This window comes from Camelus dromedarius, chromosome 4 (genome assembly GCF_036321535.1).
Source record: "Camelus dromedarius isolate mCamDro1 chromosome 4, mCamDro1.pat, whole genome shotgun sequence".
NCBI lineage: Eukaryota > Metazoa > Chordata > Mammalia > Artiodactyla > Camelidae > Camelus > Camelus dromedarius.
The window spans coordinates 87,991,032-88,006,576 of record NC_087439.1 but is presented as its reverse complement, the minus strand read 5'-3'; the positions used below and the strand labels follow the sequence as shown (position 1 = coordinate 88,006,576).

The 15,545-nt window shown below is 48.2% G+C and overlaps 1 protein-coding gene across 6 annotated transcripts in view; it reads right to left on the bottom strand.

The window, feature by feature from the left end:
- Positions 1–1,247: 1,247 nt before the first annotated feature.
- The window catches only part of RHBDD1 (rhomboid domain containing 1), a 113,425-nt gene continuing 99,127 nt past the window's right edge, over positions 1,248–15,545 (bottom strand). For 2 of the 6 annotated variants that reach the window (XM_031452290.2, XM_010979090.3), the window contains one exon: positions 1,248–5,016. In XM_031452290.2, the coding sequence (XP_031308150.1) occupies positions 4,904–5,016 (113 nt within the window). In that variant the 3' untranslated portion in view covers positions 1,248–4,903. Of the gene's footprint in view, positions 5,017–7,695; positions 7,804–15,170; positions 15,323–15,545 lie in introns of those variants that run through there. The other 4 variants (XR_010380704.1, XR_004136867.2, XR_004136868.2 and 1 more) reach the window with 4 other exon arrangements.

Sequence of the window (15,545 nt, the reverse complement as noted above, 5' to 3'; positions counted from 1 at the left end):
ATGGTTGTAGCAGTCTTAGCAGATAACTGATGATCATCTTGAAATGCCTTTGTGCATACTGAAATCTGAGACGCACTTTGGTGCCTACAAACTACCTGAGGCTAGTTTTTTTTTTTTTTCCCTTCTACATCCATGTTCTTATTTTTCCCCTGTGGTGAGACTAAGATTTATCCTTTCAGCAAATTTCAAGCAGACAATTCAGTATTATTACCATAGCCACCATGCTGTACATTAGATCCCCATAGCTTACTTGTCTTATAACTGAAAGCTTGTGTTCTGTGACCAGCATCTCCCCACCTCCCCCACCTGCTGGTAACCACCAGTCTCCTGTTTCTGTGAGTTTGACTTTTTCTTTTTAGATTCCACAAATAAGTGAGATCATACGGTATTTGTCTTTCTCCGTCTGGCTGCCCTTAGGGTCCAACCATGTTGTCACAAATGACGGGATTTCCTTCTTTCTCATGGCTGAATAATATCCCACTTTATACACACACACACCCCTCACATCTTTATCTGCTCATCCACACTTGGGACCTGCTAAAATGCAGAGTATGATTCATTCGGTCTGGAGGCAAGAGTCACTGTCCTTGTTTCTGTGTGCCCCAGATTCCAACAGCCTCTTTAAGCCACACAACACTACCGACTTTATTACACCATTCTCTTTCCAAGCAGCAATAGGTATAACCATTAAATTCAATGATTTCTATTAGCAGTGGTCCGGTTTTCCTTGATAAAAGTGTAATTCGTACGTTCACATTTGCCAGTTCATCTGAACATCTGAACAAGACGTCAAGATCACTCTCTCGCTGCCTCTAAATATCACAGAAGGGGAAAAAAAGGCTCGCACTGACACAGCAAATACATTCCTGCCAAAGTACAGTGGCCACATCTGGCAGTATCCACAGGGACTCCCCTGGTCATACCCTTTGGACGTCCTGGAATCTTCTTGAGTTTTGTGCACTTGGTTGGAGCAGTCATGGCGTGAGGCATGCCTCAGACAGACACAGGAGAAGGGAGGTCTCTCCCCACCATCTGGTGACCGTGCTGCCCCAGGAAGCCTTGAGAAAGGCCTGAATTTGTCTTGTTGCTATGGGCAAATGCTTTCCTTCAAGTGATTCTTTCCTGATCTGATTCAAGAACACACACACAGACATACACACACACACACACAAAACCTCAACAGTATCAGTCAGCAGCAGGCACCTCTCTTCACATGTCCCACTGGTGATGGTATAAATGAGCGTCTGTTTCAGTGCACACGTGTTTATTGGTTTTGACGTTCCAGACATTCCAAAGCATTGTTCAAGGTACTATGAAGAGATGTACAGAAACACAGTCGTGGTCCCTGCCCTCGTGAAGCTTACAATCTAGAGAGAAAGCCCCCCCTCCCCTTGCCGGATAACCAGCAAGTCTAAGTGGGCCACAAGAGCTGAGAGCTCTGGGCTGAGGCGTCTGGGGGCAGGACGGGGAGGGTCTGGATGGGCCGAGAGAGAGGAAAAGGCTGTTTCATTTAAGTCACAGGATCAGGAAACCCACAGCTTGGACGATGAGCCCAGTTAGCAGAAGCACAGACTCTGTTACAGTCACAGGTCTTCTCAGGTCGGGAGGCTGGCTGGAGCCCCAGGGTTGAGGCTAAGGAGTCGGACCTTCATCCGTCGGCAACTTGAGAGACGGTAAAAGGTACCGAGACGGTGAGCGGCATCTCAAAAGTACATCTGGAAGACGAAGTGGCAGAGCTATCCAGAACTGGGTGAAGAGGCATTTTAAGTATTGAGCAGAGCAGTGAACCGAGAGATTTTAAGGTCCTTCTAAGCAGAATCTGTGATTCTAAAATGAAAGACCAGGGGAAAAAAAAAAAGGAAATGACTGCAATGATCCATGGGAAGGGGAAGGAAGACAGGTTTTCTTGTTTTGTTTTTTTAAATGACTAACTGACTACAAGTCTTTACTGAATCTCTCGAGGGAAACGAGGACTGGGAAGGAGGAGCCTCTGCCACTCTCTCCCTGTTTTGCTGTCCTTTGTGGGCGGTGGCTCTCATCCCTCCAGCTCACTTCTCAGGCAGCAGAATGTGTGTCAAATGCGTAGACTGAACCCAATCCTACAAAAACCAGCCATTTACTGTCTGAGCCTCCGCAGCAGGAAGCTTCAAGGACGGAGAAGCCTTGAACAATCATGTACCACTCTGGGACCACAGGCAATAAATACATTCAAGGTCATGAAGCAGAAGCAGTTTTAACCGCCCCCTCATCTTGGGAACCAAGGAAAGATTCTGAGTTAAGGGATCTCATAAGGTGACTGACCACAACCACAGTATGGGAACGAGCTGTGTAACAATCGGCAAATTACTATTAAGCCAAGAAACCAAATTTAAAACCAGCCCTAAATGCCTGTTCCCTATTTGAGATAATTAGTCAAATACACTGGCTTTCGTTTTGTTTTTCTGAACCCAATTCCAGTTTTCCGGCAAAACTTTGAAGACTCCTTATTGTAGGGGAAAAAAAAAAAGACAGAAATTGAAAATAATAAGCATTGGTTACAGGCAAACCTATTAACTGAATAAAGTCGTTACAGTAATTCCCAGAACATGTTCATTGTTGTGGGAGTTAGCACACCTTCATTGTGCTAAGGTAACTGGTTTGTATTTATAACTAAAATGACCTTTCCCACATGTGTAGAGTTTGATGTCACACTCCATAAATAAAGAAGGTGTACATTATTACAGTTACATCATCCAAAATCCAATTCCAGCATCTTCATATCTGACAAGTAAAGCCAGGAGCTACTATGATTGGACTCAACAGCAGTAAAAAACATATACTTCTATATACAGTGGCTGGACTTTTAATGTGTTGGAAAAAAAACACTTTGATGAGAAACTAACATTTAATAATCCCTTACCAGAAGCCAGGAGCCAATCTTTGAGAGAGCAGGGTGGAAAGTGTAGTTAACAAGATACAAGCCTCGTCCCAGAGCCATTCACAATCCGTGCTCCTGTGCAGAAGGCACGTCTTTCTCTAGTTGTGCGCAAATAATAACGGGGAGATCTAAGTGTTATAGCAGAATCACCTTTCCAAGGTGCTATGAGAAGATGGCGTGTGAAAATGAGGTCACCCCCAACAGAGGTAATGGAAGTCAAAGTTGAAGGCTTTGGGAGAAAGGGGAATGACATTTAGCTTGAACAGATAAATTTCAACACGTTTGAAGGGACAAGACGCAGAGGTATGACTGACACTATAAATATGCTGAATGTAGCTTTATATCGATTACAAATTAACCAGAACAGCTCAGGTATCACCGTGCCAGCCGGCAGGTCAAAGTGCTCCCAGGTCAGGTGATTTTCTTAGCTCATTTACATGCAAGAGGCGAAGCCTCTCCGGGATCAATTCCGATCAGGACCAGGATGTAAAGCTGCACAGTTGGTGTGTCTGAATTTGTCAAATGTATGCAAAGAGGACTAAGAAAGCAGTACTCGCCAAATGTTAACCTTGGGTACCTCGGAGTGGTGGGGATACAGGTGATTTTTACACTGTCCATGTATTTTTTTGTATTTCTGCTTATACTGTGATGGAGACACAACACTTATTAAGTCCATTTTCCTGATGATATTTTTCTTCTTTTTATATAAACTGGTTTTCCCATTGCAAAAGTAATACAAATACAAATACACACACACAATTTTTTAAAAAAGAGAGCAGTATAAAATTGTCAAAAATGGAAAGCAAAATCCTACATACTCTACCTTCCAAAATAACACCTGTTAACACGTGGGTATATTTCCTTCCAGATGTTTGATTTGTGTATATAACAAGGTACATATATTACTTTCATAATCAGAAAATGATACAAATGCTAGATCAATCCAAATAGGAAGATCCTTTTCTGGATCAAACTCTCTTTAAACATAAATATCTCAGTGAATAAGACATTGGTGATATTTGACTTTTCCCTTTTATTCATAAAACACAAGCACCAGGAAACACCTTGAGTGACTTGGAGTCCGTAGGTTAGGGGAGTGTCTTGGGTGCTTGTGCAGGACAAATGGCTGGTACAGTGGTCAATTAAAAGGCACTTTTATGAGAAAAAAATACTTCCTCAGGAGGGATTTCGCAGTGACCAACCCGCTGGTCGCTCTCCTCTGCACGGGGCACCTGCGGCTGCTTTGCTGATTCGTTCAACACGAGTCCCATCTCTGGGAACAGATGTTGTCACTGGAGAGGCTGCTGTGAGCCCAAATTGTTGGTGCCCCCTGATACGTTGTGGAGTGAGTGGGTGGTCTCCCATCCGAGGTCTTACTCAGGTTTTTCCAGGAAAACACCCTGGGACGGCAGAGCAACGTAAGAGCCAAGCAGGTTCACTGCAGACACCGCCCAGACGTGGGGCCCCGGGGGCCGAGCCAAGGGAGACCAGAACAACATCCTGGGATGGAAGCCACATCTTGTGCCTGGAAGGTCACCATGGCAACGTGCCCAGAGGACCAGGGATGGCTCCCAGCGTCCTGCCAAGTCAAGCACTGAGCAGAAAGGGGCCCTGCTCTGCCGGGCTGGTGAACACAAGCCTCCCTGTGGAGGTCGTGGTCGTCAGAGACCCACACGGCAGGGGCATCGCTGAGCTGGCAGTGAGAGAAAGGAGTGCGGAACCCAACCCGACACGGAGAGGCTGACCTTCTGTCTGCGAGAGGGAACAAGGCAGGAGGAGGGCCACTCCCAGGGAGCTGTGAGCTGGATCCAACGAGCCTGGTTTCAAGACACAAACCACCTGTTTGTGAATCTAGACTCACAGTAGCCAGAGGATGACGGGCCGCGGAAGACGTGAGCCACCTGGGAAGGTCGCGGTGGCCCCTGCCTTTGTTTAAAACTAAGTGGGGGCTTCAGGGCCATGATGACACAACTGGACCACATCTGCTCACGAGGCTGGGCCACCTCGCTGGCTGTCAAATCTGTGAAGCCGCCTTCTCCTCATTTCTTCTTCTGGTGAGAGACGGAACCCATAGGGCGGAGGGCTGCTTCTGCCGCTCCCTGGAGGGAGAAAGCACAGGGGAGAGTCAGGCGCTGCCCACCCACGGTTCCAGCACTTACAGGCACCGCCTCCTAGGATCCAAGGGGAAAAAGATGGCCTGGGTGTCGTCTTTACTTCAGTGTGAAACAGAAATACAACAAGCATGCTTCACCTTCAGCTGTCAGTACTACATTTCAACCTCAAGCCAACATTTTGAGCGAGGTCCAGTCCATGAAACTAATTTGACTTATTCTGAAACTTGATAGTCCTCCCATTTTTATGTTTTTCTTCCACCATGCTCCATAATTTGCATCATTTAATTTCCATAATGTCTCGAGGGCTGAGTTTATTCTGTTTAATGTCCAGAAATAACCTGTCATCGTCTATGACTTCCCTGCCGAGTGTGCTCACAGGTTTCTCCTGACGAGTCTCTGGGTTTCCTTTTTCCCTCCCTCTAACCTGCTGCCTCCGGCACCTCCCCAGCTGGCGGGAACCACACCTGCCCGAAACATACAAGCACCTGTGGGTCACCATGGCCCACAGAGCAGGGGCTGCGTTACCAGAATGACCAACATCTGGGCAGGCAGACGAAACTGCAGGCATAATATTTGAGAATCATATGAAGGACCATGGAAATCATTACCGGAAAGGGTGTCTTGGGGCTGCAAACGGATCACATACAATGATACAAGCGTTTCAATCACTGCATAAAAAACACTCTTCCAGGCGCTAAGGGGGACAATAAAGGAAAGACCACAGGCAGTCTTTGACCTCAGGGAACCAGCGACCAAAATCTAACGAAAGAGCTTGCATCCCCTCCGTGGGGCGGCCACGCGGGGCATCGCTGATGGAGATGTGCAAACAGTAGTTCACTTTTCAGCGTGTGGACCAGGAAGACTGCACGTTTCCACTTCTGAGCCTCTGCTAACCCTGTCAGCTCACTCGGAAAGGGCTGCTCCCATCGCCTACACCCAGCACAAGTCCTGCTCATTTTCCAACACCCCAACCAAGCTGCACTGCCCTTTGGCCACCCCCAGTGAAACAGCTCTCTCCCAGCTCAACCTCCCCAGCTTCCAGCACCTTCCTCTCGGTGGTCTTCATGCAACATCACCACATCCCACCGGACGGGGCAGCCATGGCTCACACTGCTGCGCTCACCTGCTAGGGTCGCGAGCTCTTAAAGGGCAGGGTGTATTTCTGACACTTCTCTCCGCTCCGCAGTGCCTGACACAATCCCAAACACACAGGAACTTTCAAGAAACACAGGGGCTCGACCCAGCAGCATCGGCCTATGACTTCCAAAGGTACATCTTACAGCCAGTCAGCCAGCCAACGCTGCCCTCTGAGGTTCCGACACAGCTGGCTCTGGAAGCACTGGCCTAGCTGGGAAGGGTGGGTGGGCAAGGGGGCGGGAGCCCGGAGGGAGAACAGGTGGGCAGCTGACCCCTCCTGCTCCCTCTCCAAGCATGGCTTCTTGTCAGAGATGCTGACAGGTAACATAGCGACATGGTGATGGTTAAGACTACGATGAAAAGATGTTAGAGAGAGCAGTGTGAAGCCGAGTCAGCTGGCTAAGCTGGAATTTCAGTTGTCAGACAATGAGGAAGTTTTTTAAAGTCCGTTAAAAGGGCCCCCCTTTTATGTGTTTGCTCCCCACTGTGATAGAGACCCCAACACTTACCCACGCCTGGCTCTCCATTCCTTTTGAGACCACGAGGGAATTATCCCTCCTGAGACTCCTGTTAACACTTCCTGACCAGACCACCCCAAAGTGAACGGGGACGCTGAGTTCTTCACCCACTCCCGCTGGGTAAACTCCGCTTCAGGGGTTTTGATAAGTGAAGTATATGTCATTTAACCAACTTTCATTAAAGATGATGTTCAAACCTATGATCAGGCATGTAAGACTTCCACCACCAAGACTGTATGAATACTGTAGGATGAAAAGTCTGACTGGAGAGGGTTTTGGCCATATGTATCTGTAAAGGAATTTCTCTCTGTTCAAAGTGGTAAGTGCTCTGAAATTACAGAGAAGCTCATAAATCTAATCACCATTAGTTTATTGCTTAAAACTGCTTTCTACAAGGGGCTCCAAATCCTGCTTTCCCTTTCACAGCTGTTTTTAACAACAGGCCTGTTCTAAATTGAACTTAGGAGCTCGGGCCAGCGTGTGACACCCTGTCCCAGCTGGGCAGGGGACCGTGAGGCCAGGTAGTGGGGAGAGGCAGAAGCAAACTCAGCGTGGCACTGTGACTCCAGGCCATGAGCCCCGAGCCCATGGAGGCACTCAGACTCCCAAAGGGGACCACAGTGTCCACAAGGAAACGCCTGTTCCACGAGGAGAAATGCAGGGAGAAGTCAGAGAGAGGCCGACTGTGAAGGTTCCGGCGGTTCAATTCTCCAAAGGCGAAGGCAGCCTGCTCAGAAGAAATGCCGCTGCTGAAGCAGGGAACTCACATCGAGAGAGGAACGGTCATCGCTCTGTCCCAAGAGCCTTTTAAGGTACCCTATTTCACTCAGCTTTGAGTCCCCATTTTACGACACCAGTTTTACAGATGAGGAAACTGAGGCTCGGAGAGTGTTAGGGACACACCCGAGGTCCCAAAGCTAGCGTGAGGGGAAGCAAATGCTCGAACCGAGCTCTCAGGACTACGATTCCAGCCCCCCTCCCCTTTCCCCCAGCCCCACATGGCCAACCCCCCAGACACGCTGAGAATATTATGCATCACGTCATCTTGCTCTGCCTGATCCTCCTGCCAAACCTGAGAGGCCCTTGCTTCGTGGGTATGTGGGGCGCTCACTGCTACCTGAAATAGAAACAGAAGGAGAGCCAGTCTAAGCTGTCAACTCTACAGGACCCTCCTGTCATCACTGATGTGACCGCAAAGATCCCACACCGGTCCTTCAAGTCTACCGAGTCCTCGAGTGGTTCAGCTTTTTGCTTCCACTGGGATGGCCCTGGGCAGGACAACAAGACAACGACAACAACAACGCCCGAGTTGTATGTTTTATGGGGATTTTAAATCCTTTGGACTCAATGTTTCTGATAATGCCAAAGCCAGCCGACTGCCTGAAGAATGACTTACCGCTTCATTTCAGGCTGTGAACCCTACATTCTCCTTAATCGCAGTTCTTTTCTTGGCAAGTTTCCAAGTCTAAATGAATCTTTGGTATTTTTGAAGTCAACTGCGTACTTGACGTCAGCCACCCACCCGGCCTGTCGCATCTGTGCTTTGGGTCAGGGCCACACTGGGGACCAGGCCTCCCAGCTGCTGCACTCAGTCTCAGCTCTGCTTGGTCTTCCAATTCTCCAACTTCTCATTTATTTTTAAAAACCATTTCTGTACTTTCTGCATGTGTCACATGATCTGTCACTTCTCTCCTTGGCCTCCGGACCCTCCACAGGCATTTCTCAAAGGGTCTTAGAAATGTGCTTTCAAGGTGCACTTAGGTTTTAGTAAGCACACAGAAAAGGATCTGGGCGCGCCTCAGCTGGGTGGGAAAAGGCTTAGAGGGCCCACGGGTGTAGCAGAAACTGTGCTGGCGCGGAAGTGGGAGATGCTTCCAGCCCTGCCTGGAACCAGAAGGGACAGCCCAGGCAAGACTTGGGTTTGGCAGGCTCTGGTTGGTCCACGTGTCAGGGGAGGCTGCGGAACAAGGTCCCTGCCAGGGTCCTTGCAACGACTCTGAGCTTGGACGACTGGGATTAAACCTTGACTCCTCCACTTACAGCTCCACATCCTTGAGCAACTAGTCTACCTTCACTTGGCCTTAGTTTCTTTATATATAGAACGGAGACAGTAAGAGTAGCACCTTTGCTGGACTGTTGAGAGGATGCAAAGAGATGCCGCATATAAAATGTTTAGCCAGGTGCCAGGCGTGCAGTTAATGCCCCAGGAGCAGAGGATGTTAGGATTTTTAACCTCTAACATCACGGAGAATCTTGTGTTAAATGCCTACTTGTCAGTATCACTGGCTAACTTTGTGTAAGGCAGATACAAAATAAAATGACCCATCACTTCTTAAAAGACAGAGCCCAATTCTGTTTGAGGACCAACCAGCAGTGCTTTGTACAGAGTGTGCAGTCTACTGTTTACTAAACATTTGCCCTCTAAGAAACAGATACAAAAAGGTAATTCACAACCTGCAGTTGCCAGCATGCTTTTGAAACAAGGAGACTTTCGAGCCTTGGGAAAGCTGGAGAGCCCAGCTGAGACCACCTTTTTTTCCACTGAGTTAAATCATGCACTGAACATTTACAGGTCGGGGTGAAACAGCCCTGCTCTGAGGAACCTGGTACAGAATATTAGCATTTACACGCCTTCCTTCTGTGTTCTTGTAAATGGAGGTCAGCCCTCAATTTTACTCAAAGAAACAGTGAGCATGCCTCCAAGAGCCTCAGGAATAGCGCCCGGTTAAAGAAGACAGCTCAATCATAGCACCAGCAGCGAGATCATAAGATTTACTGACTTGTGGTTCTTGATGGGAAAATGTTCAGTTCTCTACCCTGATGGATAATGCAATAGCCTCCGCGTTTTCCATCTGAGGGAGGAGAAGCAATGTCACCCATATAAGAATTGCTGAGAAGAACGCCACACGTTGATGGCCATTTTCCCTACTGTTCGCCATCCCTGTAAATAGAGATGTTTAATTTGCTGGCATTCATGGATCCTGCCCATGATCTGATGAGCCCTCTGTGCCGCTCAGTGAAATTATACTAAAATGAAATTATATGCAGGATGGCATATCGTTCCCTTAAATTAGGGACCTAAAGAGGCAATCACTTTTCCATTTTTTTTTTCCTTTTTTAAAAACCAAGAAACCTCTAAATAAATCACCAGTATTCTCTGGGGCCTCTTTTGTCAAATGAGGGCAGCAGCAGGGGACCCGTATTCTCTCTTGCAAAAGTGTTACTTTATTAAAATTCCACGAATGATAAAGCTTCCAAAATGCCTTCTGACAGGACGACTGCTAAGTCATCTACTGAGACCAAAAAGGCCTGGAAGAAACCCCAAATCCAACAGCTAGCAGGACACTCTGAAAAGACAAGATGCTTAAGGAAAACAAACACCGCTTTACCTTCTGAGTCACTAATTATAATGATCCATCCATCCATCTTTTTAAGAGTTTGAAATTCACCTAAAACTTTGTAACTTTTATACGGATGGAAGTCTCATTATGGTTTACAAGAAAGGTGACAGATTTGACTTGAGAGAGAAAAATTCACATTTCCACTCCTCAACCAACCAAGTCAACAACAGTGTGGATTCTCAGTTCTGAAACCGTATCTGGAATCCCCAAAGGAGAAGCTTGGAAACAGAGATCAACTCAGGTGCTACTTTTCCTGTTGCACTTTTCTCCCTGTTCTCATTGGCTAATTTTGGGGACCTTGAATGGTATAACCGACTTAAAATCAACAGGCTAGATACAGTCCAGTTAGCAGCTGGAGCAACCTGAAACACTGGGTCCACTGTGTCGGGCCCCGTGATTTTCACCATATGGACACTGTACGGTCTGACCTCTGGAACAAAAAGAGACAGTCGAGGGGGCAGACAATGAATGTTGGCTCCATGCTCACCTTACTTGCCCTCTGCTCCTTTTAAAAAGTGTACAGTTTGATTAATTTTCATGAACTGGACACATGGGACCAACATCCTGACCAAAACACAGAATATTTCCAGCACTCATCAGCCTCCGTATGCTCCCTTCCAGAAGCGGTCTGCTGACCTCTGACAGCAGGGATTTGTTTTGTCTATTTTTGCCCATAAATGGAGTCGTACAATGTGTACCCTCTGTGGGTAGCTTCATTTTACATTATGTGTGTGAGATTCAACCATATTGCTATCTGTGGGTTTTACTCTACTTACCCTTCTAAGTAGAATTTCCTTGTCCATTTTACAGATAGAAGAACTGAGGCTTAAAGATTTCCAGGAACTTGTCAAGGCCACACGGCTGGTCAGTGGCTGGGTCAAGATTCAAGCCCAGATTCCTTTCTATTCTGCTCCAGATGTGAGATGTGTTAGTTACCTTTCTTAGTCCTGAACCAGAATCTGAAAACCTGAACAATACGTGATCTGGAGGCAGGATCTGTTTTAAAAGCAGCAGGAACACTTAACTCTGCTTTAGAAAAGGCTCACTAAAAATAAGAAGATTTTAGGATCTCCTTTGGCAAGGTTTTTGCAATAGGCCCAGCTGCAAAAGTCAGCCTTGGTAATTAATTACATCAGGTGTCTTCCAAACAGAGAACAGCTTATAACTTCTTACAGAGGTAATTCCTGACGCACTTTCTCCCTCGTGAGCTGGAGGGGCAGCCGGGAGAGGGGCTGAGGAGGAGAGCGTGTCTCCCACTAGGAATCACTGTAACAAGAAACATGTATCTCTTTAAACAAATGGATATAGATTTTTAATACTAAAGGGATTTTCCAGTTTTTAAGTCAATCTTGCCTAAAATCCCTTCAGAATGCTGTCACCACCTTAACACTTTATCAAGAGGGTTTTAATGAGATTAGGAATGATTTCTAAACTCCTTTTATACACATTTAAGGGCTTTGGGATGTTTCAGATTTCCTTTGATCTAAAACAAAATGCCCTTTGGTCAGGAGTCTGGAGGTGCCTCAGATGGAGTTTACCCAATCACATCAGCTGATTCTGAAAACTGAAAAGAGGCTGACTATCTCCGAGGAATCCTTCCAGGGTCCGTAAACTTAGGGACTGTATCTTTTTTTTTTTTTTTCAATTTAAAACCACCCAGGGATATCCACTGGACAGATACAAGAAAAGTCTTGGAAAAATAGACACAGGGCTCCCTTCGTTTCCAAATTCTTGTTGCTTCGTACACACGAGGCCCTAAGTGCCTGGCTGGGAGAGCAGAGAAATCAGATATGGGCTCTGTCTGGAGGGACAGCTTGGAGAACATACTTCACAACAACAAAAAGAAAACGGAAAGTAGAATACGGAAGTCTTTTGTGGGCAGAGAGTTCTGATAAGAAATATTTATATATGAGTGCAGACCACGTTTAGAAGGATGAAGACCCTTCGGAATATTAATGTGCCTGACCCGCCTGGGACGGGCAGCTGCAGCCTGCGGCTTCCTCGCAAGTCTCTGATCAAGATCCCACATCTGCCCGCAAACAGGGCCCCAGCAGGGCCTGCAGTGAGGGTCAGCTCTGCACTGCCTGCCTGGCCGGCATCTTTGATGGACGCAGACCCTCTGGCCTCACAGGATTCCCAAGGCCCAAATGGCTGCCGGGCCAGTCTCTGGACTCCCCAGGCATGGGGGCCTCTGCCAGCTCTGACCCCTGACCTTTACCCCTCAGGCGGAGAAGGCTTTCTGCTCCCTTTTTAGGGCCTGGACTTCCTGATGATGCTGAAATGGGGCCATGGTGGGAGGAGGATGGGACAGTCCCCACAGAGCTGGACACAAGACCCACTGCCAAGCTCCTCTCACTTCCTGATCAGGGGCTTATCTTTGAGTAAGTTTTAATTTAATTGTTTAAAAAAAAAAAAAAGGAGAGGGCAGTGGGTAAGAGACAATTTAAACTATAATAAATTGAGCTCAAAAAGATATAAAACTGCCTCCCCCCAGAGACACGCTGGTTCCAGCCCTGCTACTTGCCACCTGCTATGGCATCATCCTAAAAGAGTGGGGGCGGCTGGATTCTATTCTCCCCATGCTGCCTTTCAGCAGCCCTGCCCTGTGAGTGTAGTTCCCACAGAACAGCAACTAACCAGCCAGTGAAGGCAGGAATCAGAGCTGGGGTCCCAGCCGTTCAGCAGCTCAAATGCAAAAGGTCTGGGCAAAGCCAGGCAGTCCTGGAGAGTCTATGAATGGAACGGTTATCCAGTTTGCTGCAGTGATTCTTAAACCTTAGTGCTCGTTAACAATGGAGAACTTGTTAAAGATGCAGATTGCTTGATCTCACTGCCAGAGAGATTTGTATGCATTCAGTGGCTGGAGCCAAGGAATCTGCATTTCCAGGAGCACCCAGGTGTTCCTGCTGCAGATGATGTCTCGAATCACTGAGAATCACTGTGGAAGAACACACTTCACTAGATGTGGGTTTGCATGCTGGCTCCGCCAGGACCTTGGACAAGTCACTTCTCCCTGGGCCTCAGCCTCCTCATCTATCCAAGGGGCTGAACTAGACATTTCAGACCTCCACACAGAGATGCAAGCTCCCACGGCGGCTTGATTCCCAGAGAGACATCAGGGTTGGCTGGTCTAAGAGGGGAGAGTGAAGATGGGCCACACCAGCCACCGGCCTCCTGTCCGGCCTGCAGTCTGGGCAGCTACTCTGGAGAATGCTGCCTGCCCTTCGGCCAGCCTGGCTGTGACTTCTGACAGCTGGGCCGAGAACCGGCCGTCCTGTGCTCCTTAGCAACGTCCCCCAACTTGTTTGGTCTAATTCAGTGTCCTCCTCACCCCCTACACAGCCCCTGACATTTTAATTTTTAATAAACTTTTTATTTTGGAGTAACTTTAGATTTACAGAAAAGTTAACCAAGATACTACAGCCAAACATCTTACATGACCACAGTCTAGTTGTCAAAACCAACCATTTCCAGGGACAGGTATATTACTATTAACTAAATTCCAGACCTCACTTGGATCTCACCAGTTTCTCCACTAATCTCCTTTTTCTGTCCCAGGATCCCACAGCCCATTTAGTCATCAGGTCTCCTTACTCTCTTCTGGTCTCTGGCTCTCTCTCTGTCTTTTCTTATTTCCCGTGACCTTGACCCTCTTGAGGAGTACCAGCCTGCAGAATGTTCTTCCTCGTCAGCAGACTGGGGTTAGGGTTTGGGAAGACCACAGAGCTGAAGTGTCTGCCCCATCGCATCATGCGAGCGCATGACTCATCCCTGGTGATGTAACCTTGCACTTGTTTAAGTCGTGTTTGCCAGGTTCCTCCACTTTTCAATGTTTTGGTTGAGCTCCTGAATGCCAAGGGAATAAAGCTTTGACTCTCCTCACCAAGAGCTACCAGGATAGCTACCAGGATAGACGGGAAGAGGCAGGAGTGGGTACCTCAAGCAGGCTTGTCACTTTCCCTGTTTGGGGCTGAGCAGGACACGGTGGGGTCATCCCTGGCCTTCGCCGGTGCAGGTCCTGATATCTGGGTGACGCGGTTCTCGAGCGCTGGTGTGTGTGTGAGTCACCAGGAAATCTGTTTCGTTAGCCGGCTTGGCACGGCACCCAGGCCACTGTATTTTTAATGAGCTCCCAGGTAATTCTGAGCTACACTGGCTTTTGAGAATCACTGAGCTACAGCTCAGATTTTTATTTTCAACTGAAAATATCCACCCTGGGTTTCATGCCAGGACTTACATTTGCCAGCAGGTGGAGCCAGAGGCCTGTGGCTCTGAATCGGCCAAAGAAAACTAGGACAAATTCCAGTCAACAGAGCATTCCACGTCGTAAGCAGAGTTAGGGTTATTAGGGTTATCAGGGCTCTACAGGAGCTGCTGTACTGAACGTTATGGGCTGCTCATTGTCTAGATGGTCCGCAACCCCGGGGATTACTTGCCAGCATCTAGCACTTTCTATGTCATAGCAGATTTCTTCCGGAGCAGAGGAGACTGGCAAGGCCCTGGGAGAGGTGCAGACGTGGTTACGGATCCGGAGGGGCATACGGATATCTGAACTGGCTCTAAACTCAGCATTCACTCTTGCTGTGGTGCCCGGGGCCTGGCAGAGCCGAGCGTTTCTTGCTGGGATGATCTGTATCACTCTAACTCCAAACCAAAAGGGAGAAACGGGTGCCATCTGGATAAGAAGACAATCCTGGAGGCGGTGATATTAAAATGATGTAGTTCAAAACTAATCAAAGTGGTTCTGTTTACGGGTTTACATCTTCTCCCAGCCCCCCACTTACACGTGGCCTGGTCCTCCTCCCTTCCACGCTCTCCTTGGACTGCCCCCACCCACCCCCCCTAAGAGGGGAGGGAGCCACCGTGAGCTCACTGTGACTGCCTGAGGCACTGGTGCAAAGTGTGCAGGACCACGTGCCCGACGGCAGGGTCAGGGGAGGGGGGTCAGCAGAACCACTGGCCCAACTCTGCAGGGAGACCGAGCCATGCCATGACCTTGGCCACATGCACTCACCGGGTTAAGAAAAAGAAAAAAAAGGCAGGAGAGGAAAGGAGGGGGCTGGAGGGACGAGAGAGAAAGTACCTGAAAGAAGAATGACAGCCTGGTTAGCAGTACGAGCCCCGTGAAGTCTGAAGGGTTGGTGGCTCAGAAAACCGGGGTCAGCTCCTCGGCCAAGGCAGGCATGACTCGGGAGGCGAGGACGGCACCATCGCAGCCCTTCAGACGGACGAGCTCTGTGAGGTAAGCGGCAGTGAGAGGCCATCAGGAGAAACACAGACAGGCAGGAGCCTTGCTCTTCGTACCAGGAGCTGAGAAATCCCCTATGAGGATCGGAGGTGGCCCGGAAGTGGGGTGTGGTGAATGTCTGTCATGTGATGAACCGTCCCAGAAGCAGGACAGTCATCTTAAAACATGCTCGTTTTTGTACATGAAGGTATGTAGCCTGATCCTGGGCCT